This window comes from Hibiscus syriacus, unplaced genomic scaffold, assembly GCF_006381635.1.
Source record: "Hibiscus syriacus cultivar Baekdansim isolate YM2019G1 unplaced genomic scaffold, ASM638163v2 tig00110223_pilon, whole genome shotgun sequence".
Taxonomy (NCBI): domain Eukaryota; kingdom Viridiplantae; phylum Streptophyta; class Magnoliopsida; order Malvales; family Malvaceae; genus Hibiscus; species Hibiscus syriacus.
In genome coordinates this window covers 1,393,728-1,420,276 of record NW_024062636.1, presented here as the reverse complement: position 1 = coordinate 1,420,276, position 26,549 = coordinate 1,393,728, and the positions used below count along the sequence as shown (strand labels likewise).

At 36.2% G+C, this 26,549-nt stretch overlaps 1 protein-coding gene and 2 pseudogenes across 1 annotated transcript; 2 read left to right on the top strand and 1 right to left on the bottom strand.

Moving 5' to 3' along the window:
* Nucleotides 1-4,026: 4,026 nt before the first annotated feature.
* On the top strand, nt 4,027-9,123 carry LOC120114407 (annotated as a pseudogene).
* Nucleotides 9,124-18,569: 9,446 nt separating this feature from the next.
* Nucleotides 18,570-21,869, top strand: LOC120114330 (mitochondrial phosphate carrier protein 1, mitochondrial-like). The gene is made up of 6 exons (XM_039135279.1): nt 18,570-18,841; nt 19,382-19,731; nt 19,809-19,852; nt 20,668-20,882; nt 20,972-21,096; nt 21,489-21,869. The coding sequence occupies exons 1-6, from the start codon at nt 18,704-18,706 to the stop codon at nt 21,541-21,543; spliced, it is 927 nt and encodes a 308-aa protein (XP_038991210.1). The 5' UTR covers nt 18,570-18,703; the 3' UTR covers nt 21,544-21,869.
* Nucleotides 21,870-23,679: 1,810 nt separating this feature from the next.
* LOC120114366 lies at nt 23,680-26,206 on the bottom strand (annotated as a pseudogene).
* Nucleotides 26,207-26,549: the final 343 nt, after the last annotated feature.

Here is a 26,549-nt window from a genome sequence, read left to right as displayed (position 1 = left end):
TTTCGATCCGATCCGATCCGATAGGAGCGAATTAAAAAAAAAACTTTGGGTTCGGGTTAGTTTGGATGAAATGTAAAAATTTTTGAGTTCGGATCGGAGTTGGGTTGAGGTTAAAAAAATCCGATAGGACCTGACCCAAATAATTTTAACTATATTATACTACATATTAACTTATTTACAAAAATGCCATATATACAATGTTTAGGGTTTCATTTTCATTTTACTTCTCTTCCTCTTTCTTTTCTGCCACAGACTTCATCCATTCCCTCAAAAAAAATTCATTACATTTTCTCTTCTAAGTTTATCTCTCTCATTCAAATGTTTGAAGGTTAAAAACATTTAACTTGATTTCTGTTTCATCGTCCAGATGCTCTCCCGGTCGCTTCGAATTTTTTTCTTTTTGTCCAAAGAAAAAAACTACATTTTGAAAAAGATTTACTATTTTATTCAAAAATCTGAGTTTTTTAGTTCATGAGTCTTTTGAATCTTATTCTTTTCTTTTCTTTTCTTTTTTTGAGATTTTCGATTTTTTAAAAATATGTTTTTGATGATTTATTTATTCGCTATTTTCTTTAGTTTCTGTTGTATCCATCAAAATTATTAAAAAAGACAATAATTTATTGTTTTTATTTGATTTCATTGTTTTTTTGAGGTATATTGTTGTTTAAATTTCAATTTTTTTGTGGATTTGTTTTTCCTTGTTGAGTGTTTTTTTTTTAGTTTTTTGATTTACAATGTTACATGTCGGGTCTGATAGGGTTCAAGTATTTTATTTTTCTTCGGGTCAGAGTTGGAGTAGGTTAAACAATATGAAAATGGAGTCAGGTCGAGGTCGAGTGGAGTTCGGGTTTTTCATTTTTCTTCAATCGAAGTCGGAGCAGGTTAAACAATATTAAAATTGGAGTCGGGTTATGGTTCCATTATGTCGGGTCGGAATCGAAGAAGACAAAAATATGACTTGACCCGACTCATTGTCATCCCTAATTGTTTGACTACGAGTTAAAGAAATATTTATTTGAGTTATAAATTTTAATTAATTCTAAGTCATTTGTTTATTTAAATCTAATGACTATGAATTGGTGTAAAACTTATTACATAATGCAAGTGGATCCAAACTCTATATATAAAAAATAAATTTAACATGAACTAAGCACCCTTGGTGATAAAAGAATTGTTTTTATTCCTTGAGATCTTAGGTTTGAGCACTAGAAATACCAGATAACGAGCATTCAAAATATTAAATGATTGAGAGTTATATTTGAACAAATACTAACTTATATTTACCTTAATTTAATAAAAAAAATTAATCATCAATTATCTTTACTTCATAAATTTAATAAAATAAATGACCTTAATTGATTTTCAAAATTATTTAAAATTTGGGTGAACAATTTATTGTATATTTTGCTGAAAAGGATGGTGGGAAAGTTAAAGCATGAACATTTAGTGGACCACTTTCCGAACTTCAAATCTTTCTTTTTCAAGCTGCAGCCATTGTTGAACACCACGTTGATCAAAATTCCCCTATCCATCGTAGATGACTGATTTCCATTCATTTTGAATCAGCTAAAGGGGGCCTGCAACAATGGCAAAGAGGACCTACCATTATACAACATGAACATCATGCTCTAATACAATACTGAACAAAAATCTTAAACCCTAACATATAAATCTGTGCTGCGTTCCACATTTCCAAGCACCCATTTTTTGACACTTCTTTCCAAAAGGCCATCATTACTTCCATTTTCATGGATGACTTCAAAACCTTAGAGATTCCATCACGAGTGGCTTCCAGTCACCATCACAATCTTATAGCCACTACCATTGTTTTCAACATCAGGGGATCAGTCAACCCTTCGCAATACACGGTGGCATATATTCTTTGCTTAAAAGGTGTTTCTTCGATTTTGTAATATTCTTAGTTTATTGTTGGTGTCTTCTTTATAGAATTTTGGATAGGCCATTCATAAAGCAGGGAAAGAAATGGTTTAATTATAATTTAGTCTCTTTATCACTTATTTTATTAACAATTTCTTTATTTTTTTTTTGTACAAAAAAGTTTTGTTCAAGGGTGGCTCCCCCAGTCTAAGGTATACTTAAGACTCAATTGAGATTTATATAGAAATTTACAGATTGACCACCAAGAGTAACGATTGTAGGATTCGAATTTGACATCACAAACTTAAATTCATGAATTTCAACCACGTATGCTAACACTCATTTTCTTTAGTTTTATGATAATATTTGTAAACTAAAATAAAGAAAAGTCTTAAACACTGGTTCACCACCGATTGGAATTTTACATGATTCTAATTAAGTGGTTGAATAAAAATAGTATGTCATCATTTTAATGATATCAATTAATAGTCGTACAATATTATAAGGATAAAAACATCAAATTCATCGATGGTTCAGATGTACAAGAGACTATGATTACGCTTGAGGAGATAATTGCTCTAGATTTTAGTAGAACCTAATCTTTGGTTTGCTTACCAGCTGGTAAACGAGTTATTGGATGTAAGTAGATGTTCATTATCAAATTCAATTTTGATATTTCACTGCTCGATTGAAAATTAAACTTGTTTCTAACATAATTACGGAGTGAATTATCACGATATTTTCTCTTTAGTTGCTAAATTCGCTTATGCTAAATTATTTATCGTCTTTGTTGTGACTTTTAATTGAAATCTACATCAGTTAGACATAAAGAATGCATTTCTTCATGGTGATAGTTAGGAGGAGGTGCACAAGGAGCAACTAATGATTTTGTTACTCAGACACGATATAAGGAAAAAAAAAATTATTTGAAAAAAAAATCTTTATATGACTTGAAACAAAATTATTGTATTTGGTTTGGGAAGCATAGTTATACGATTGAAAATTTTGAAATGCAAAAGATCATATCATATCATTCCGTTTTTTTTTTTATAAAAGTATGATAAAGACATTATTATGTCAGTTGTTTATGTAGATGATATTATAATCATCAGTAGTAATTCTAGAGAGATCTCATCTCTGAAATTTGTTCTTCATGTTTAGTTTCAATGAAAAAAATTTAGGATGTTAAAATGTTTCTTGGGAGAAGTTAGCATAAATAAGAACGGAATCTTCGGAGGCACATCATAATCAGAAAAATTGATTTAAACCATACAGTATTGGAAATGTACTATTAAATAAAGAATGTGAATTATCTGCATATCCTAAAAGATACATAAGATTTTTTAAAATATCATTACCGTGACACATGATATTTCTTTACCGATTAATGTGTTGAGTTAATACATGTCATTATCAATTGTCGATCATGGAAAGGAAGTAGAACAAGTTTAGTATTATTTGTAAAGTTGTGATATGATAATTAAATTGTCCTTTATATTTATTCTATTCCAATTTTTCATGAAGGAAATAAAGGTTAAACGTTAATTCATTCGAAAAAGAATTCAATAAAGTTTAATTACTATCGGTTATGTAGAAGTGGTAAAACAATTAGAAGATATTTTCACAGATTCTTAACAGAGTTAAGATTAATTATATATAATAATCTTGGCATGACTAAAATTTATGCTGTAACTTGAAGAGAAGTGTTACAAATTCATAGGCTAAATATGACACAACTAATATAGAATATTACTTTACATATTGTAGAACCTTCATATTTATATATATATATATTAATGAATAAAATATTTTCTTCTTGACATTTACCCAAAATTTATTTCTCTCTGCCACATTCATTAACTATTGTACTATAGTGAAGCTTGAAGATTGCAATCTGAAATTCTATTGGTACCCTCCAGCATAAAAGCCAAGTTATTCCTTTCCTTTGCTCGAAAGGTCAACTTTTATCCATCATAAAGTATTTCCCTTCATATAAAATGATACTCCCTAGATATGGTGTGAATAAAAAAATGGGTTATTTTTCTTTTTCTACAAGTTTTTTACTTTACGGACAATAAAAAATTCTTTGTCCCATTTGCTGCTCAACACACTGTTTCCAATGGCATGTGTGTGTGTGTTTTTTGGGTCTATTAAGGGGCTCTTGCCAATCCTCTTAGGAAGATTGGTAGTCTATTTACAGCCACTTCTCCTGAATTCGACCTCCATGTCTTTGCTTTGAGCTTGTGGTGGGTACTGGTTCCCTCGTTAATGGGGGCATTTATTGAATTATTGCTTTGCTCATTTTGCTGTCGAAAAGGTTCAAAATTTCGTGTTTTCTCAGTTGAGCTCGTTGCTTTTTTTGTATGTTATTTTTGTTGTTTAGTCCTTCGTGCCTGTACTTGAACTGGGTTTTCTTTTGAGACTTTCATAAACTAAAATCTTTCAATTGCTTTCTGGTTTTTTTTTCCACTTCGTGTGTTTGTGTTTTATTGCTTTATCCATTTTGCTTTCCACAAGGTACAAAATTTCGTGCTTTCTCAATTGAGCTTGTTGCTTCGTATGTTATTTTTGGTCTTTTGTGAGAATTTCTTTCATAAACTAAAATCTTTTAATTGCTTTCTGGTTTATTTTCCCTTTGTGTGTCTGTGTTTTAGATTGCCTTGAATTGAATCTTTCTCTCCACTCCCTGTGTATGATATGGGTTTTTCTGGTTAGCACTGTTAGGCTGTTAATCTGATTCTGGTACTGCTTGAGTTTGATTGTTGGTTAATAGATTAATCTGAGTATTCCATTCATTTATTTCCTATTTGGCGCTTGAAGATATATGGTGGGTAGTGAGATATGTCGTTCATTGCCACCATGAACCTGGTTTTGCTGCTTCCAACTTTCAGTATCTTTATTGGAGTGTTCTCAGGGGAGGTTTCACAGCCTGGTACTGTGAATGTTGGAGCTATATTCTCATTAAATACTATTAATGGAAAGTCGCAAGGGCCGCGAAGAAGGCCGCCGAGGAAGATATTAACTCCGATCCGAGTGTTCTTGGTGGAAGGAAATTATCTATAGCACTGCATGATTCTAACTTCAGCTCATTTCTTGGCATTATTGGAGGTATACTAATTGTTAGTGTCTTTTAATCTCCTCTTATTTTAATTCTATATATTCTCGGTTGATTTCATTCATGTTCCATCAGTAGAACTCTATGTTTACATAGGAATAATGGAAGTACTTGTGATGAATCGTTACGGAGATTTCACCTCATTGTGCAGGAGTATATTCATGAGGAAATAACATTCTCATGATTTGAGTTTCTTTGCTATTCACAACATTGCAGTTCACGGAGACCGTACCATAGCGATAATTGGTCCACAAAGTGCTGTGATGGCTCATGTTCTATCGAACCTTGCAAATGAACTCCAGGTTCCTCTATTGTCATTCACGGCTCTAGATCCCAGCCTGACACCTCTACAGTACCTTTCTTTGTTCAAACAGCACCTAATGATGAATTCCAGATGGCATTTCTGAGATGGTTAGCTTTTTCAGATGGAGTGACGTGATTGCTGTTTTCAGTGATGATGATCAAGGAAGAAACGGTGTAATCACATTAGGTGATAAACTTGCAGATAGGCGTTGCAGAATTGCCTATAAAGCTGCACTTCCACCGGACTCAATGGCCAAAAGACGTGATGTTTCCAGGGAACTAGAAAAGATTCAAATGATGGAGTCTCGGATTATAGTTCTTCACACTGACTCGAAGACGGGTCTCTTGGTCTTTGAAGTGGCCAAGAGCCTTGGAATGTTGCGGAAAGGATATGTTTGGATAGCTTCTTCTTGGTTGTCTACTGTTCTGGATTCCACATCCCCACTTAAACCCGAGATAGCAAACTCAATCCAAGGAGCAATTACACTTCGCCCTCATACACCTGATTCCAAAAGGAAAAGAGACTTTATGTCACGTTGGAACCGGCTGAGGGTACTATTGGGTTTAACTCTTATGGTCTATATGCCTATGACACTGTTTGGATCATAGTTCATGCAGTTAGGTTGCTACTCGATCAGGGGGGCAAAATTTCATTTTTCCAATGATACAAGATTAAATGTTTATACTGGGAGCGGTCTAAATCTTTCTGCATTGAATATATTTGATGGAGGGAAGCAGTTGCTTAAGAACATATTGTAGACAAATATGACTGGTTTGACAGGACATGTCCAGTTTAATCAAGAAAGATCCCTGATAAATCCTTCCTATGACATTATAAATGCGGTTGGAACTGGGCATCGACTGGTTGGATACTGGTCTAACCACTCCGGTTTGTCCATTGTGCCACCAGAGACACTTTATTCAAAAAAACCTAACCGTTCGAGTTCAAACCAACATTTAGACAGTGTGGTATGGCCTGGGGGAGAAACAGAAAAACCTCGTGACTGGGTTTTTCCTAATAATGGAAGAGCATTAAGGATTGGAATCCCAAGGCGAGTTAGTTATCGAAACTTCATCTTGTTAGTCAATGGTACCAATAAAGTGCAAGGATATTGCATAGATGTGTTCCTCGCTGCAATCAAATTGCTTCCGTATGCTCTTCCGTATAGGATTATTCCATTTGGAGATGGACATAAGAACCCGAGCTATTATGAGCTTGTCAGTAAAATAAAGTCCGGTGTGAGTAGATTATTGAAGGAAAATGCAACTTTTTTTCTTAAATGATAAAACGATAGAGATTACATTTTCTGTCGATTATGACTGTGTTTCTGTAGGTATTTGATGGCGTGGTGGGTGATGTTGCCATTGTGACAAACCGAACAAGAATAGTAGATTTCACTCTGCCGTATATAGAATCAGGTCTGGTTGTTGTTGCTCCAGTTAAAAAGATAAGTTCGAGTGCTTGGTCCTTCGCACGACCATTTATATCCATTGATGTGGGATGTCGGCAAAACTTCCGAGATAATGTTCTGGAAAAAATTAATTCACGAGATAAAACACTCCCAAGATTAATTGCTCAAATAAGGTGAAATCCACAGTGTTGGCCGTAGGTCGCCATGCCTTCCGGGCGACCTACTAGGTCGCCATGTCTTCCCGGCGAGCTACAAGAGATTGCATGTGCCATGCACGTCCCAACACGCTGGGCATCCGAGGCCATCCGACCGAGGCTATCCGAGAGCATCCGAGGCCATCCGAACGAGCTATGCGAGGGCATCCGAGGGCAACCGAGCGAGCTATGCGAGGGAATCCGAGGGAAGCCGAGGGTAGGTCGCCCGGAGGGCATGACGACCTACAAGGTCGCCCGGAGGGCATGGCGACCTACAGCCAACACTGTGGATTTCACCCTATTTGAGCAATTAATCTTGGGAGTGCATTAGCTCATGAATTAATCTCTTTCAGAACATTATCTCGAAAGTTTTACCGTAGGATGTCACAGCCGCATTTTTCCTCATTGTATCAGTTGTGTGGATCCTTAAGCATAGAAGAAATGATGAATTCCGGGGACCCCCTAACCAGCAACTTGTCACAATTTTGTGGTGAGTACATAAACATACGACATTCATCTTTCTATGGATATATTAATATATGAAATTCATAACTGAAGAGAAAACTCAAAATTTAACATCTGTTGAATGTTGTAATCATCTGTATCATGGATGTTCGTTTTGCTACACGGAACATGCAGCACATGATCGATACATCTATGCATTCATGCTAATTGTGAGAAATAGTCTGTTCTAATACAAAAGATAGATGGCTGAAGGACGTTTTTGTTTTCTGTCTTTCCATTTGATCAATAACATATTCATTGTCTTTCTGATCACTTACCTGCACTGCTTTGTTTTTCCCATTGCAGGTTCAGCTCTCTACAATGTTTTTTGCCCATAGTAAGTTCTTTCCATTTTTGACAATCTCACTTGTTTTAATGAAAACTTTAGAACCTGGAATCACCTATTATACCAACTCTGGAGCATTTGAACCCATCAAAGGAATTGAAACCTTAGTAAGCAGCAATGAACGAATAGGCTTCCAAGTTGGATCGTTTGCTGAAGCCTGAAGGATATCTAAGAAGGAACTGAATATTCCAAAATCGAGACTCGTTCCACTTGGCTCACCGGAAGAGTATGTCCTTGCCCTTGAGAAGAGAAGGGTAGCTGCACTAATCGATGAGCGACCATATGTGGACCTCTTCCTGTCAGATCACTGTGAATTCTCGGTTAGAGGCCAGGAGTTCACGAAAGGAGGATGGGGATTTGTGAGTTCTCTCATGTCTATTTTCTGAAACAGTGTTAAAAGTAGAGGCGAATCCAGGGGTTGCAGGGGCCACGGCCACCTAAATTGGTAACATTGTTAAGAGATTCCTCTAAATATTATTAACTTATAAGTTAGTACATGGTATGATTGCATTTTGGCCCTCTAAAATGATGAAATGGTCATTTAATCCTTCTAAAAATTGTAAAGTAAGAAGTCAATACTGTGGTTCAAAGTAATTTTCAACGATGTGCATGCACTCGATGGAGCATAATGTCATGATAGAACATTCAATTAAATATAAATTTCGGTTTAGAGTTTATAGTTTAGATTCAAATTGGGCATTGCATGATATTCAAATAGAGTCCTGCTTGAGCTATAAAAATGCAGAATCCAACTAATTTTGGTGGGTGTGATCTTCAACACCCCATTTTGTTTATATTACATGCAGAAAATGATCACCTATGGTTTTTCTTTTTCCTATTTGTTTTAGGCTTTTCCTAGAGACTCTCCATTGGCCATTGACATGTCAACTGCCATTCTTACTCTATCTGAGAATGGTGAGCTTCAGAGGATTCGTGACAGATGGCTGTCAAAACTTGCTTGTAGTTCCGACAATACCGAGGATGATATCGAACAGCTCGACTTATAAAGCTTCTGGGGGCTATTCCTTATATGTGGTATTGCATGCATGCTTGCTCTCCTTGTCTACTTTTGGTTGATGTTTCGCCAGTTCAGCCGTCAGCGCACCGAGGAACTTGATACCACCAGCTCTGCTAGCTCCCGTTCAGCTCGTCTTCAAACATTTCTGTCATTCGTTGATGAGAAAGTAGAGAGATCCAAAAGCAGCTCGAAACGAAAACGTGAGCGTATGTCTCGAAATGGATATCATATAGATGATGAATCGACACGAAAATCAGTGAGGATGGAGAGGAGCATTTCCCATGAAAGGCATAATGGTGATACTTGAGTTGCTAAAGATGTGTTCAGTTCCAGCTGTGTAGTACTCTCAACATTCATCTCCATCTCCATCCTTGGGTCGAACAGGAATCGGCTTTTGCCGGTTTCGGTAAAAAAATTTCCTCTTTTTCGCTGATCTATCAGTTCTCCTGTGGTCTCTGCTGAATTCAATCAGGTATACAAAGGCATTAACTTACAAATGTAGCATATTGATTAATAATTCTTAAGAGACAGTGCAAAAGTTATGCTTTTCAGCTCATATAAACATTTCGGACGTCAGAGTGTATAAAACTGATTACTGCAGTTATTTCTTCAGAGTTTTACCAAATGCGATTGGCCATATGGACTTCTCTCTACCGAGCTCGGTGTTTCTACTTGGAGTATGTCTCAAGTTGTGTCCAAAGATAATTTCTTTGTTTCAATAGATAATAAATATAAAAAACATTTTTATAATAAATTAAAATAAAAAATGTTGCTTTTAATCACTACACCAAAACATGTTTTAGCGTCGTTTTTTAGTCAATAAAGGTTATGATCTTTAGCGGCGTTTTTTTTAATCCGCTATTTATCTTTTCTTTAGTGGCGTTTATGAATGTAAAATGCCGCTATTGACTATGTATATAGTAGCATTTTCTATATAAGTGCCGCAAAAGATCTTGAACTTTAGCGGCGTTTCGTTTTACAAACAATGATAATTAAAATTGATTTTTATCTAAAAATGTCGCTAAACCAACCTGATTTGCAAATGTTATTTTTTGTTATTTATTACCCAAATTTAATATCATGTAGCAATAACAATCACCTTAAAATTTAATTACGATTCAATTAAGTAAAAATAGTTGACATAAATAAATCAAAGTTTACAAATATTCAGGTGAAATGTAATGTACTTCAATACCAATAACTAGAAAGCAATATAAGAAAATTTAAAAAAAATCACATATACAAGATTAATTGCAATGCTTTATCTTTTGTGGTGTTTGTTTAGAAACGCCACTAAAGTACTAGGTTGTAGTGGCATTTGTCTAAAAACACCACAATATATGTACCCTATTGCGGCGTTTGTTTAAAAATGCCACCAAATAATGATTCTTTTGCTGCGTTTATTTAGAAACGCCACGAAAGTAGGATTCTGTGGAGGCGTTTGTTTAAAAACGCCCTAAAGTACTTATATGTAGTGGCATTTGTGAAATAAATGCCGCTAAGTACAAGTTTTAGCGGCGTTTATGGAAAAACGTTGTTAATGTTACCATTTTGGATATAAATGCGCGATATATATAAATTTAGTGGCGTTTGCTTTGAAAACGCCGCAACAAACGCAACTATATTCCTATTTTGCTGTAGTGAATGTTGAAACAGTAATGGAAGATGAATCAATTCAAATTGAAAAATAACTATTGCTTTATAATGGTCGAAGAATATTCGGTGATTTAGAAGAATATTTGATGATTAAGTTTATTCAGTCAAACTTTTATGAATTGAGAATTTTTTATAATTAAATTTATTTTTTATAAATAAAGAGTGTTTTAACTCTTAGAATTATGAAAGTCAATTATTTAAAAGAGATTATTGAAATCTATGTTGTAACGATGAGTTTTATAGAACCTTAAGATATTATTTTGAGATTCATTGAATTATGTAAGAGAATTCAATAATTTTATATATTTGTATTCTTTTGTACTCTTTATGTTTATAATGAATTATCGTGTCTTTCATTTGTATAAGTAGATAAGACTAAACTGTCTTATATCTCATATTTTATGTGTGATTATTTTTAAATCGATCTTTCATTGATTTTCAATTTGCAAATTTTTAACAAGTAATTTCATGAGCTATGATTTAAGTTATTCAATTCCGAAGAAAGTTTTTGCTACAAATTTTGTAAACAATATTAGAAACATGCAATAGAAATTTTGATATAATGCGGTTTTAGTTGTAAAATTCTTAAACCGTAAATATTTTAACGAATTGAAGTTGTTAAAGACTTGAAGGTAGGGTGTAATAGATATGGACTTATTTAAGAACTATAGTTGTTGGAAACTTAAATATCAACGCTTGTATGAAATATTTGTTAAGAGAAAAATTGTTATGTATCGATTGAGATTCTATTAACTAAGTAGGATTTTTGTTACAATTGTGTATGGATTTATTAGGATAACGAAAAATAAATGATCGTATTCTAAAATTTATTAGGATCAAGAAATAACCAGAATGGTCTAATTTACAAAGTATAATAAATAAAATTGTAGTATTATTCTTTAACTGAGTTGACGTCAAAAATTAACTCAAACTAATTTAAGTAGAAATGATTAAAATATTTTAAATATAAAATATAATAAATATTAGGATCCATTGGATAGATTGTAATTCGTTTTCTAAAAAAATCTTACGCAACATTAATTACATTTTTTTAGAAAATAAATTCTAAAAATCATTTTATGGTGTTTGAATAATGATGTGTAAGCCGTTTTTCATTGATTAGTAATTTTTCATAAAATTATTTATAAAATATCAATTACAATAAAGAATATTTAATATACGGAAATATAATATTATTATTATAAAATATTATCTAAATCAATATTATTATTTCCGGTTTGATGCCTGCTGGTCTGCTAATCGAGGGTGTCACTCTCGTGTCCAACAAGCATGGGCGGGATCTTCGGGGTCCACTATTGATCGCATCCAGTCCGTCGGGGAACATCTTAAACAATGGAAACTCGAACGTCGGGATGCGCATAAAACTCAGATCGCATCGGTCCGAGCCAGGATAGATCGCTTGCTCTCTTAGCCTTTGTCCAATGCAGAGATGCTAAAGGTGGCAAAGTTAAAAGAGGAGCTCCACCATTATAATTCAATCGAGGAAGTTTACCGGCATCAACGATCTCGTAATAATTGGTTGCAACACGGAGATAACACATCCTACTTTCATGCACGAGCCTCTTGTCATCTGCTTAAGAACTTGGTGCGTGGGATAATTAATGCAACTGGGGATGGGTGGATCTAATTGAAGATATCATGAAGAGGCGGTTACTTACTGTTCTGAATTATTCTCTTCCAGTGACCAACTTTGAATGGATGGATGAAGTGCTTGATTCTGTTCGACCTGCGATTATGACGGACATGAATGTCACTCTTGTTGCTCCGTTTATGAATGATGAGATATATACAGCCTTCACACAGATTCACCCGCTAAAGGCCCGGACGTGGACGGTCTTCCTGCGAACTTTTTATAGATCATTTTGGCCATTAGTGGGTGCCGATGTCACAGCTTTGTGTTTATACTTATTAGTTGGAAGGGTATCCATGGCTTCTATTGTAACACTTTACATTAGTACGACACACAGTCGACCAATGAGAGCGCCACACGAACCACTGGAGTGGTTAACCAAAATTTTCCTTTTTAATGTCCAATGGAAAAACATTCATTAACAAATACTTGTGATAAAATAGACAATAATTTTCATACAAAATAGTTTACAGTCGGAGCTCCCAAAATACAATTTAAAAAGTACATACCATAAATTTTAAAATAAGTTACGACTCCATACAAAATAAGGGTTACAAATATACATGCCCTCTAAGAAGAAACCGAAACGTACTCTGCTCTGAAATCTGAGTTTGGATCTACTCGACACAAAAGTTCTTCAGTGCTCCTCATAAGAATCTGCGTGAGAAAACAAATTTCAAACGCTGAGCTAACTAGTCCAGTGCCACACTAACAACTAAAACATATTAAAAGGAGTTCATTTATGACATGCTCATACATCCGAAATAAAAGGATATAATGAATCCATTTGATCTCAATCATTAGCGAGTATCCTTATGATACTCATTCTCTACACTATGGTAGACATCATGGTGCGACTGAGGGATCTCTGCATCTCAGAGCTCACACACCCCTCTAGTCTACCAAGGATGTGGCCCCCAGAATCTTTGCATCGAACACCACACCCCGACTAGCCCACCCCTTGCGAGTTCAGACCTTGCGCCCTAGCTAGTCAGTTTAAAGTGCCTTGCGCACTCCCTAAGGATATCCAGACTGATTCTATACTTCGTCACCCTAGACTAAAGAAACTCGGGTGTCCGATTTGTTTCCCGAGCATCAACCAAGGCTAGTCTTATTTATCCATACTTTATCTCGTTTCTATGTTTGATCAAGCGTTATTATTATTGTTTCCACTTATAGTCTTATTTGGGAGTGATTATAGAGTTCTTGGTAAACTCATTTCCTCAATACAAACCCTAAAAATTATTAACTTAAAATGTACGTTGGTACTGATATTGGCCTTTCAGTTTTGGTACTAAACTCTTAGTATCGATACTTTGCCTTAGGTATCGACATTTTACCCTATTATTACATGCTTTGGAAAGAATAGTATCGATACTCATTGCCTAGTATTGATACTTTCAAGCTAGGGTACCGATACTAAATGGGCTATCGATACTAAATTTAGATTCGATGTTTTGAAAATAATCTCAGTATCATACTCCTATGGGGAGAATCGATACTTCGACCCTGGGTATCTATACTCCCATGAGTATCGATACCAAATTTAGCTTCGATGTTTTCAAAATTCCTCAGAATGAGTATCGATACTGTTCTTATAGTACCGATACCCCTACTCAAAAATGCCCTGTTTAGGCTCAAAATTTACACTCAAACTCACCCATATTGCTACAATGAGGTTCCTAATTATTATTAATGTCTTCTGTGATCAATATGTGTCATAAATAAGGCTTTAAAACATGTTTATAACATAAAACATTGAATCTACCACTAACATGTTCATTAAGCTTATTTCTCAACTTCCATGTTATTTAACACTTCTAATGACCCACTAAAGTATGAAGAATTTGTAAGTGTGGTTACTTGTATTCTTGGCTAAAAGCAAAGCCCTAACTCACTCAAGAGGTGCTTTCTCTTTTCTTTTAGCTTTTGAGCTTTTTCCCACTTCTTTTACTATTCAAGGGTAAGAAAAGAAATTCTAAGTGAACTAAATGATGGAAATAAGGATGGGAACAATTCTTATAACTTATATGTTGGGAAATAAACGATTAATTTCCCTATAACCAGATTAGTGAGAATGAGAAATAAAATTGAAAATAATACCCAAAATTGATAACGAAGTTCAGCCAATTATGCCTACGTCTAAGAACTACAGCAGATCTTTTACTAAAGAGAGAAAATTTACAGGTGTTTACAAAAGACTCACAACTCACAAGAGAACTCTCTAAACTCTTTAGTATTGTGAGAAAGAAATGATTTGGGATCATTTTGAAGCTAAATGAGTTAGGGTATTTATAGTTGAAGCTTAAGGACTAATCTTGTAAATACCCTAAATATGCAATGACTAAAGTTGTAATATTCCCATGTTAATTTCAACAAAAAAACAGCAGCCCACGCAGCCCAACTTTGAATTCCAAACAGCCGCTGGCTGCCACCAACTTTCAACAAATGTGGCTGCCCAACTTTCAACAAATGTGGCTGCCAATCTTGAATAATCAACAATCTCCCACTTGAAGACTGATTTTAATCTGTCTTCACACCTCGATCAATGCAACAACATTTCTGGTTTTGTTACACTAAATATGCGTCATCCATTCTTACTCCTAAAGTCTGACACTCCTCGTATTGAACCCTTGTCATTGGAGTTCTTTCCGCCATCATGCATCGACACTTTCTCACGGCAAAGTCTGATGCCTCTTCTTGCCTCCTCCCTTCTAACACGAAGGTTGGAGCTCACTTTCCACCTTATAAATGGACAGTTTCTCCGTGGTTGTCTTGTCCCTCAACGTCTTGGCTTCCTTCGACTCTTTCTACTAGTCTTTGAAGGATTGTTCATCGCTTGAACATCCTCAACAAGCCCTTTCTTCGACCCTTCTCTTATGATGGTCTCTGAAGCCATGTTCTCTACGCGAACATGCTCGGAAAACTCCTTGGACATGGACAACTCCTCCTGTACTTGACTTCTACTCGCCTTGGTAGAAATGAACCTTATTGAGCCAACTCTCAACGCCTTTTTGATCCTGGGTTCGTCCTCTTCTCTGGACAACTCGATCCTGGGCTCATCTATCACCTTGGATGACTCGGCTCCCCTCGGGTAATCTCGCAACACTTGTGACATCTTAAGTTTGCGCCCCCTCATTTTCTCGACTCTTACCCTCGGTTTAGCATCTTTGACACTTGAACTTGTGCCAAGCCTGCACACATCTTCCCCAGATCCATCATTTGGTTCATCATTGAGTGGACTTTCTCTGCCACTCGAGAAACAACATTCCTCATCCTTTGACTTGCCTTCATCATGGAATCTCTTGCCACTACCCTTGGCTTTCGGCTTTGCATTGGAAGTTTTGTTCTTTTGACTCCAAATTCTTTGATGGACTCAGCGGTTGTCAAGGCTTTGGATAACTCCTTGACTTCCCTTCGCTCCAACACTTTCTTTGCCAACAGATTTAATCCGAACATGAAGGTGAAGAATCCATCTTCTTCAGTCAAACTTGGGACTTTGAGCATGAGTCTTCTGAATCGGCTCACATGCTCCTTAAGTGTCCCTTTATGCCTGAGACACTTCAACTTGGACCACGCCTCCATCCTGGCATACTGTGAGCGGACTTGCTCACTCTGCACCCTCGGCTTGATGGCTTTATCTCTTGCTATCGCACCGGGTTCCTTCTTGTGCTCGACTGCTTTGACACTCGTAGTCTCGTCACGTTTCGATCCTAGGTTGACTACTTGAGAACTTATAGTCGCACCACTCTTGCTCCTTAATTCGGCTACTTTGGAACATGTAGCCTCACCAAGTCTTTCCCCTGCCTTGATTGCTTGGATACTTACAATCTCGAGCTTTCTTCTGGGTTCGACTGCTTTAACATCAACAGCCTTGCATCGTCTCGATCTTTGCTTGGCCGCATTGATCCCATCAATCGGGCCAAGTCTTTTTCCTGGATTGGTAGCTTTAACACTTGCGACCGCGCCAATTCCCGCTATTTCTCCTTCTTCCATCCTCTTCATGATGGCTGTAAGGCGACGCTTCTCGGGACATCCTCTAATCAAATGAGGAACATGGTATTCCTTGGCTATGAACAGTCGATGGCTCACCTTGGCCACTAGAAGAGCTTTCTCTACCATCTCTCCGCTGCACCGCTTCCCGATCTCCCCTTATTGCCACTATCTCTAGGCATGGGCCTGGACGACACATCGCTACTTGGCTTGTCACCTGCAAGCTTAGTCAGCTTTCTGGCTACAACTATGGCCTCCGAAAGTCTCTGGGCATCTCCTTGCTCTTCCCCGAGCATCGCCCCTGGTCTAAGTCATTCCAAGAAGATCTTGAGCGCACCCATTCACTCATTTCTCCCTTGCATATGAGCAGTTCCTTCTTGAGCTCATCCACTTCGTTTCTCAAAGCCATCACTCCCACTCGAATCTGGCTTCTTTTGGATTGTTTTTGACAAATTTTGTGAACCACCGTGTATTAGAACACCTCCGTCGACAAACTCGTATCGCCGACAAAATAGTAACCTCGTAGAAAAACCGACAAAATTCACAACCAAAAGCTCTGATGCCGGTTGTTGGGAAATAAACGAGTAATTTTCCTATAACCAGATTAGTGAGAATGCGAAGTAAAAGTAGAAAAATAATACCCGAAATTGATAATGGAGTTCAGCCAATTATGCCTACGTCTCTGGACTACTGCAGATCTTTTACTAAAGAGAGAAAATTTACAGGTGTTTACAAAACACTCACAACTCACAAGAGAACTCTCTGAATTCTTTAGTATTGAGAGAAAGAAATGATTTTGGATCATTTTGAAGCTAAATGAGTTAGGGTATTTATAGTTGAAGCTTAAGGACTAATCTTGTAAATACCCTAAATGTGCAGTGACTAAAGTTACAATATTCCCATGCTAATTTTCAACAAAAAACACAGAAGCCCACACAGCCCACCTTTGAATTCCAAAAAGCCGCCGGCTGCCACCAACTTTCAACAAATGTGGTTGCCCAACTTTCAACAAATATGGCTGTCAATCTTGAATATTCAACATTAAATCTATCTAAACAACTTAGAATCTAAGATTTCTCTTAAACCTCCCAAAAAACAATTTTGGAAACTCAATCTAAAACTTGCAATACAGATCTTAAATTAGAGCTTGAAAGATGATGATTTACATTCTTATCTTGGTTCAACCAAACTAGAATTGGAATGCTTAAAATCTCTTCTTGAGAAAGGAATAGGAAGAGAAGAAAATGGAAGGAAGAAGAAGAAGAGTTGGTGAGATATTTGGGGCTAGTTTACGTGACTTGATATAAAAACAAGGGGAAGTTTTCAGCTTAAAACAAAAATGGGTAAACTACACTTTAGATCCCTACACTTCCAAGCTCATACAAATATCATCACCTTTCATAAATCTTTTGGGCCCAACTCAACCCAACTCCAAATAACTTAGTCCAAGCTAATTTAATAAATCATTTGGGCTCAAATGGATATCAGGTTGACCCAAACTACTGACCCGGGTTTCGGGGCGTTACATTTGTCAATCAAACGATGTTAGTATTATTATCGAAAGTGACTGATTCTATATGTTTTCCCCAATTTCGATCTATTGTTTTATGCCGGATCATTTATAAGATTGTATCAAAGTGTATTGTGAACCGCATGAAGCCCCTTTTGTTATCTTGTGTTGATGAGACTCAAGCAGCATTTGTGCCATGCCGTCAAGGTTTGGACAACATGTTTATTGCTACCTCTTCACACGGGGCTGCGCTCAAACTAGATATGGAAAATACATATGATCGCATTGAATGACCTTTCTTCGGGCTATGTCGGGGCATCCCCGAGAATCATTGGTCTTCAGTTGAGTCTCACGTTGGGTGCTACTCAAATTCTCATCGAGAGTGATGCGATAAATTTGATCCGTCTACTTCAACATCGGGCATTGGAGTTCTTTGTGGCTCGCTTTCATCTCGAAGAGGCCCTTCGATTACTAATAGATCATTCGAATTCGGGGGTCATCCATGTCATACGTTCTGAAAATTTGGCAGCACACACTCTGGTTACATGGGAGTCTCACTCCTACTCATCTCTTTATTTTGACCATGAGTGTCCAGAATTTGTTCGATCAGTTGTATTGACTAATGCTATTTATGATTAATGCGAATCTCGTCCTTTTTCCAAAAAAACAATATTATTATTAAAAATATTGTTTTATAATTTTGCAAATAAAAACACAGATTATTTTAACATTTACCGTAAATACAGACATTTTTACTTCGAATTATATGAACACTAGTAGGGGTAACCTGGTAAAATGGGTAGAAGAGATTTTATTAGGGCTTCCTGGGCTTTCCTCATTAATGGGAAGATCCACGTTTTGGTAAACCAGAAAGTGTCCCACAAATGGTTTTTGGACCTTGTATTTTGGAACTCTAAACGTGGAAGCATTCCCAGCAAGAAAAAAATAGAGAAACCAAATTACACCAAGTTTTTATTCTTTGAAAAAAAACCCCTGTAACGTGCAATCAACGCACTCCTTCCTTGCTTCCCTCAATGTCTGGGCATTTTGTTATTCGAAGCTGATCACACAAATGTGGGTTTTTTCCTGACTACTGCAGTGAAGGAGACAAATAAAATAAAAGATGAAAGGGGTTGAAAGGAGGTTTTGTGAGGAGTTTTCACCTGGGTATTATGGGATCTGTACTTTTGGAGGAATGCTTAGTGCTGGGACTACTCATCTTGCTGTTACACCTCTTGATGTCTTGAAAGTAAATATGCAGGTGGGTTTACTTTGATTCTTCTTCTCCCTCAAACTGTTGGATATGATCATCTTTTGATATTTTCTATAATGATGGCTTCCTTTTTGTTCTGTTTATGCTTATATTTGAATGTGTATCACTCACTTCTTTTGATATTTTGATTGATGATGGCTTCTTTGATTACTCATTTCTTGCATATTGTGTAAGTTTAGCTTCTATTGAGAAGAAAATCAGACTCCCGAGTTGTCTTCCTTCAATTATTACTTAGAAAGTAGTGTTAGAGATTATTAGAAAGATGGAAATTCTTCCCTAGTTTGAGAGAGAAGGTAAAGGATGCGGAGAACATCAGCTCTTATGAGGAGTTTGCCATGGTAAAACCAGTTCATATAGCAGTAGAGATTTTGTGTTTTACCTTTATGGAAGTTTGAGTGTCATCAAATATAGAAACAATAAGTGCGTTTCGACTGTTCTATATAGTTTCACTGTACTTCATGATCTCCTCAGCTTCCATCCATCTTTTATTCTTTTAAGGTTGCTTTTGTAGTTGTTTGACTTTTTTAGGTGAATCCAATCAAGTATAGCAGCATTTCATCAGGATTCTCTGCCCTTTGGAGAGAGCAGGGGCCATCTTCTCTTTGGAGAGGTTGGTCTGGCAAGTTGTTTGGATATGGTGTTCAAGGGGGCTGTAGATTTGGTCTTTATGAATTCTTTAAGGATCTTTACAGCAATGTTTTGGTTGATCAAAACAAGACCTTCATATTCTTTCTCAGCAGTGCATCTGCTCAAGTCTTTGCTGATGTGGCTCTCTGTCCTTTCGAAGCCATTAAAGTTCGTGTTCAAACACAGCAGACTTTTGCTAATGGTTTGAGTGATGGATTTCCTAAACTTTATAAAACCGAAGGGCTTGCTGGGTACGTGATGCTGATGCCCGAATCTTTTCTGCTTTTCCTTTGTCAGTAATGTTTTATCTATCTCAATTTGATTGCAGCTTTTACAAGGGACTTGGTCCACTTTGGGGCCGCAATCTTCCATGTAATGTTAATACTTCACTGCACTTTCAGAATTTTCAGTTGATTGTTCCTAGTAACAAATTTAAGATGTGTTTACTGGTGGTTATTGACACTGGTGGACCTTCTAGTCTAACTTGACATGCCCTCTATTAGTTTGCAATCGTATGTTTGACAAATTCTAAGTTGCCAATTGTTCTAATGATTTCTTGGTTCAGTAATCTCTATGATTAGTAGTTACCTACTAAAGACGTCTTGCAAATACTTTCTGTCTATTTGCGGTTGAGATCGTTAGATACTTTTTCTAAATAGTGAAGATAATAATAGTGACATTGCACATTTGCTGGTCAGCTGTTCGAGGAATTCTTATAATCACCTTTTTCTCTTTTCTGGATCATGCAGTTCTTCTGTGACATTTATGTGTTGCATTGGGTGCATAATGACTGTATTTTGGTTTCCTGGGAAACCAATCTTTAGGGTAAAAGATGTGCTTATTATCTCAAATACATAGATGATCAACGTACTCACATCAGGGAAGTGTAAAAGAAGCTTATGAATAACTAATTTACCAAAACTGTGTTTGCTTTCTACCTGGCTGATCATGAATTCTGGGTTTGAGCTCATGGGAGTTGTAATAATCTTGCTTTGATATAAGAGTTTAAGCACATGGATTTTGACACATTATGTTTCCGAATGAAGTTTAAGCTATGCTAGAATACTTGGGCAAAAGGATATTTTCTCAGTTAACATTAGTTTCTGCATGGTCAGCTGAGATTTTAGTGTCTTCCAATTCATTCTGCAATTTGTTTCTAACCTTGTTTGATATTCTGATGGTGGCAGTCTCGATGATAATGTTCTCAACGTTTGAGCATTCAGTGGACTTTATCTATGGAAGTATTGTTAAACAGAGAAAAGAAGATTGTTCTAGAGCTCAACAACTAGGTGTCACCTGCTTAGCAGGGTATGCAGCTGGAGCAGTTGGTACTGTCGTCTCTAACCCGGCCGATGTTGTTGTTTCTTCTCTGTACAACAAAAAGGCTGAAAATGTCTTGCAGGTAGCACCTGTTAGTAATGCTTTTCTTTGGCTAAATTTAAGCACATGTTAAAATGATTAATCGTGTTATTCGATATCATTAACTTTCAGGCTGTTAGAAAGATCGGGCTTGTTAATCTTTTCACTAGAAGTCTTCCTGTACGCTTCACAGTCGTTGGACCTGTCATTACTCTACAATGGTTTTTCTATGACACCATCAAACTTCTATGTGGACTGTAAGTGTTTTCTTGAGCTCCAGGTCCTGAATTCGTTAGAAGAAAGACTGGCATTAGGCTGCATTCACTTTAGACATAATAAATTCCAATTCTATGTTTCATGGAATATATAATTTCTTATCGATAAAAGATCTATGTTACTCCGACTCTTCATTTTCCTTTTGTCCCACACACATTGGGATATTGTTATAGTCATAGAGATATGATCCTCTTGACCCATAGAAAAACATAGATGAAAAAAATAAAGACATTCATCTCGAACACATACACGCATTCGGCATTCACACCCGAGTTTGAGTGACATAGATAATGACAAAAAGTTGTTATAGGTATCTCCTTAGGACTGAGCAATGATCACTTTCCTCATTGTTTGAACAATGTGAATATCTCAGGCCTACAAGTGGAGGACTGAATAGACAACTTCAAGAAGCCAATTTATCAACTTAAGCTGTTCGGACACTGGAGGAGAATCTACTGCAAAGCTCCATCAGATCGATGTATGGAAACATCAAAGGTTAAAAATCCCTGCAATGTTGGCGTATAATACCTTATCGCTCTGATCGTTGGAATGTTAGTCACACATAAATCTTCATAAAGGTTCAACAATGTCTTGGAATTGTTCTATCTGTCGCTTGAACAATACCTTCCACCCCTTTTTTTCTAGCTTGAGGGGTATCATAGTTTGTTTTGCCTTGAGTTCTACATTTGCAGACATGACTGAGATTAAAAATTCTAAGAACAATAGACTAGTTTTACGACATCAACCATCGACATTCATGTGATCTATTAATAGAATAAAGGCTAGTTTAGTATAAAATGAAAGTAGTCCATATTGCTCGATCGTGTCTGCCTGCGTTCTTTAGCACATTGATTTGCTATCATGGATCTTATGTTTTTTATTTTATTTCTTTTCATATTAATTAATTTCATGTATAAGTTTCTATTCGTATGAGTTTTTATCTAAAATAATAACAATAATTAGGATAAATTACACTAACGATCATTGTACTTTAAGTGCTTTCATTGTGAGCATCAAAACTTTTAAAACTTACATTACAATTACTAAACTGTTAGTTAACTTTCATTACTGTCATTATCGTTATCTACCCTTAAGAAAATCTGACTTGACACCTTAAAGTCTTCTTTCAAAAAAAAAAAAAAGATTCTAAATTGACGTCTATTGCAAAATCCAAGTATCGATGAACAGAATAGTAGTTGGTCATTTTCAATAGTGGGAAGGCTTTATTTGGCCAAAAGTTTAATATAGTTTAGTTTCAAGTTGTTCTGAAAGTTGATAGTGAGAAATCGAAAAATTTTATCTTTCAGTTTTGATTGAAATTCAAGGAGATTTAAAGGTTTCTCAATGAATTTGAATAAAAAAAAAGAGAGAGAAATAGAAGAGTTATTTAGTGTTATTTTTACTCGGAGAAACTATCAAACAACGTAGAAATAACAATAAAAGAGGAGTGGTTATTATCAAGTTTTTAAGAGCTTTTAAAATGTGCCGTGTCAACTGACGATCTAGTGACGAAAATGACAGTTTTTCATAACGATAGTGACTCCATTGGAAGTTCTTTAATATTAGTAACCAAAATGAAAACACCTTAAAAGTTTAATGACTATTAGTGTAGTAGGGTAATTTGATGAAACGATCATCCACACCGAATCATTCTTCCGAATTTTTCATTTGAGATTTAACCATAAAGTTTATAGATTTTTCTTGACCAAAATTTAAATCAGGTTCGAGTCAACATTTTTGTATGAATTTGATTTTAATCCGAATGATTATCCTCGTAACTCAGTCGGTTGGGCTTTGATTGAGTTTTTGAAAACTTATGGAATTAGGCAAAGTCTGGTGAACCTAGTCTTAATGTATGGAATTGGGCAAAGTCTCGAATGGATTACTAGTTACACTAAGCTTGCCCTTACAAGATGAGTGGGTTTGTATCTCCAATTTTGGCCCAATCCCGTAGACGGGCTAATTATTTAGTTCGATAAGGCACCAAATTTTTTATTTTAGGAATTACGGAGAAATTTGAATTAAAAAAAAATATTATTTGATCAAATTTTTTACGTCCTACACCATCTGTAGCATTTACCGTAAATCTCAAATTAATTTTTGAGATAACCTAAGGGGCCAATTTTTTTCACCCGCCTGGCCTATTGGGCCAATTTTTCCCTAATTCAAGTGTCGCAACCCCTATTCACAATGCTCCCTCTGCCCCTAAACCCTAAAAACCCCTATTCTAAGAGCATAAAATCCCCAATGAAATAAGCATATTCAGAAAAGGTCCCGTCTTTATTTGATTACAGAACAGAAACTTCATACCTACATCCACCATTTACTCTTTTTTCAAACCATCCATTGTTGGGTTTTCTTCTTCTTTCTTGGAGCAAATGGAAATTGGACAAGTAAAGGATAATCAAAGTTCATTTACTTGGTCTGCGAGCTTCAAAGGAGCCAGGTTAAAGCTTGTCAAATGAGCTCATTCGAATGACAGCATATGAAGATGATTAAAGTTAGCCCTAATCTATCATAAACTTATTAGATTCTAAATGCGAACATCTATCAAGACTGAAACTTTCAACTTCCATAAGTCATCACACCATGCAGGGCGCACAAAATCCCCCACGAATCACATTTCTTGTTGCATGTTGAGACGTAATAGTTCTTTACAAAACTTCAAACCCTGAGAATACAGCAATATTTAGAATATCAGAAAATTAACGGAGTCTTCGACTTATCATGAGAATTGAGAATCCCACATCTCTTAATTCTGACGAAAATACCACATATGCTTATCGTTCTATGGCAATGGAAAAATCTCCAGCAAGAAATTCAATTTTCTGGAAACAACAAAACTATGTGCCCAAAACATGAATCTAGATTATCATAGAGCAGATTCTAGTGGATTCCATATCACCAAACACTGAAAACATAATAAGCCAAGTATTGACAAAGTGACCATCATGGCTTAAGATCAGGATAAAATCTGGAGGCAAAAACTCCAAGTTGAATCTCACAAAGTGCCCAAGAGTAAAAAAGAGAGAAAAAGGTGCATACTAACATCGTCTCTTTGATATGACGTATAAAAAAATTGATAAGAAATAGTGACGTCTCAAATATAAGATTGCGACTTAATTTTACTATCTCTGCCTCTGGTACCACTAATATAAGCTACCTCGCATTCACTTTGGTTGTAACTTAATTTTACTATCTAGAAACCTAATCTATATCTTCAGATAAGATTTAATCGCCAGATGCGCTCCTACCTCTACGACTTACCAAAATGAGATAGGTTTTAGGATCAAACACAACTCTGTTTTCTATTGCCTAAACACCTACTCCCTTTTACACAAGTTCTCTACAGGTTATCCTCAGGCATTGAGGTATGGTGACTAGTAATGAAGTCCAGCCTGATCATCTTATAGGTTGAACCAAAAGCCAAAAGCCGTAAGTAACCAACTACTGAGCTCTTAAAATTTGTCATCCCTTTAAAGAAAACCAAAACAAAATCATCATAACTCCTAACTAGAAGCAACATTAATCTCCATAATCATTAAAAGAGATTACTGACCAAACGAAGGGAAAATCAGTCAAAATAAGCTAATAATATAAGTTTTGTAAGATAAAACAACGGAAGAAATCAAATGCTATGAATCTTTCTTATTTTGGTAAGTCTCTACTCTCCAGAGAAACACTATTATACCAAGAATCCAGATAAATGATGAAGTAATAATTAACAAATAAAAGCAGTAGAGAAAAATGATCAGCAACATCAAATGTTCTATAATAACAAAAGCATTTTGATATGCCAAAATAAAGATACGCAAGTACACACCAAGAAACCTATTCGCTTATATCCTGCATGGAATTTTCATAGTCTTGGTCCTCATCGTCAGTCTCGTCCTCATCATCATCCTCTTCCTTCAGCTTTGCAATTTCTGCTTGTGCCCTCTCCAAAATCTGCTTCTTCTGTACCTCCAACTCCTTCTGAAAATCCATTCTCATATTCTCCAACTCCCTCATATGCTCCCTCTTACTACTCTCAATCTTCTCATATATCTTACCAAACTTCTGCACCGAATCAGCCAACATCCTCATTGAATGCTCATCGTGTACTTCAGCTTTCACCCTTGACTCTCCATCAGCCTCTTCTCCATCCTCCTCCTCCTCCATCTCTGACTCAGTGGGACTATCCCTCATCTCATCAAAACCATTGGACCTATCCAAATAAACCTGCGGATTCATAAACACAAACTCCCCGGAATCCACTCCACAAGCCAACCATGATTCCTGTTGCTTAAACGAAGAACCCAACCCCATTAACATCTCCATTTTCCTAAAAAAACCCATTTACTCGAATTCAACCCCATTCTCTCGGCTTTCGACTTCTCTTTCTTAAACTTCCTCTTCAACCCATCGATCATATGCCTACACTGAGCTTCATTTTTCACAATCTTCAAAGCATCACTAACTTTCTCAGCTACATCAACCCAATCTTCATCCCTCAAACTCCTCCTCCCCAATTGCAAAAACCTATTCCCCCAAACTTCTAACAGAACGTAAATCTCTTGCTGCGACCAATCATAAGCAGTTTTGAAGCTATCTCTATGGTTGGGTGTGTACTGGAAGCTAGGGGCTGAAGTACTCAGCTTTTGCCGCTTTGGGTACCTTTCAAAACGCTTGCTTTCTTTGACACGACGGTAATAAACATCTGGGTCATCGTCGTTATCGTCATCTACGTTGTTGTTTTCTTGTTCCAGTTCTTCTTCATCATCGAGCTCTTCGTCTGGTCCGCAACTGTATACATGGCGAGTTCTGGTCGAACGAGGATATTGAGGATGACGATTAAAAGAATAGGGTTCAAGACCATCCATCACCCCTTTTATGGTTTCTTTTTTTGCCCCTTTAGGTTTTGGTTTTGGGAAGATAGTGATTGGTTTGGTTCAGTAAAGAAATAAAAGTAATTTGCTTCGTGGGAAGAACAAAACCCTCAATTGAAAATTCTAGGGTTGGAAGCGTTGGAGAATCGAGATTGAGGACGATGGTCGCGTGGAGTGTAAAGCAACTCGAATGCGGGCATTTCGGATCTTTGAGTTAGGGCCTTACTTGGGTTTGAAGAGTTGAGCCCTGAGAAGATTCATCGGCCTATCTAAGCTTCTGTTTCTGTTTCAACGATGATGTTCTCATGTCCCCATAAAAACATATATTATTTTCTACTTCATTAATAATATATAAAATTATATTAAAAAAATATATCAAATATTAATTTTTTTTTTCAGTTGCTCCTTTACTTACATGGATTTTTTTTTCAAATTGGTTACAGGTAGGTGACATAAAAAATATTAAATTCTAGGTTCAATTATAAAATAAGTATTAAGCTATATCGTTTTTTAAAATAGATGTTCAGTTTTTTTAATCATTTAAATATTTAATATTAAAAATGTTA

What these genes read in the sequence shown, in the direction of transcription:
- LOC120114330 (XM_039135279.1), top strand. Translation starts at nt 18,704, where the DNA reads ATGAAAGGGGTTGAAAGGAGGTTTTGTGAGGAGTTTTCACCTGGGTAT. An exon ending in AGGCTGAAAATGTCTTGCAG is followed by an intron (nt 20,883 to 20,971) that starts GTAGCACCTGTT and finishes ATTAACTTTCAG; the next exon opens with GCTGTTAGAAAGATCGGGCT. An exon ending in ATCAAACTTCTATGTGGACT is followed by an intron (nt 21,097 to 21,488) that starts GTAAGTGTTTTC and finishes TGAATATCTCAG; the next exon opens with GCCTACAAGTGGAGGACTGA.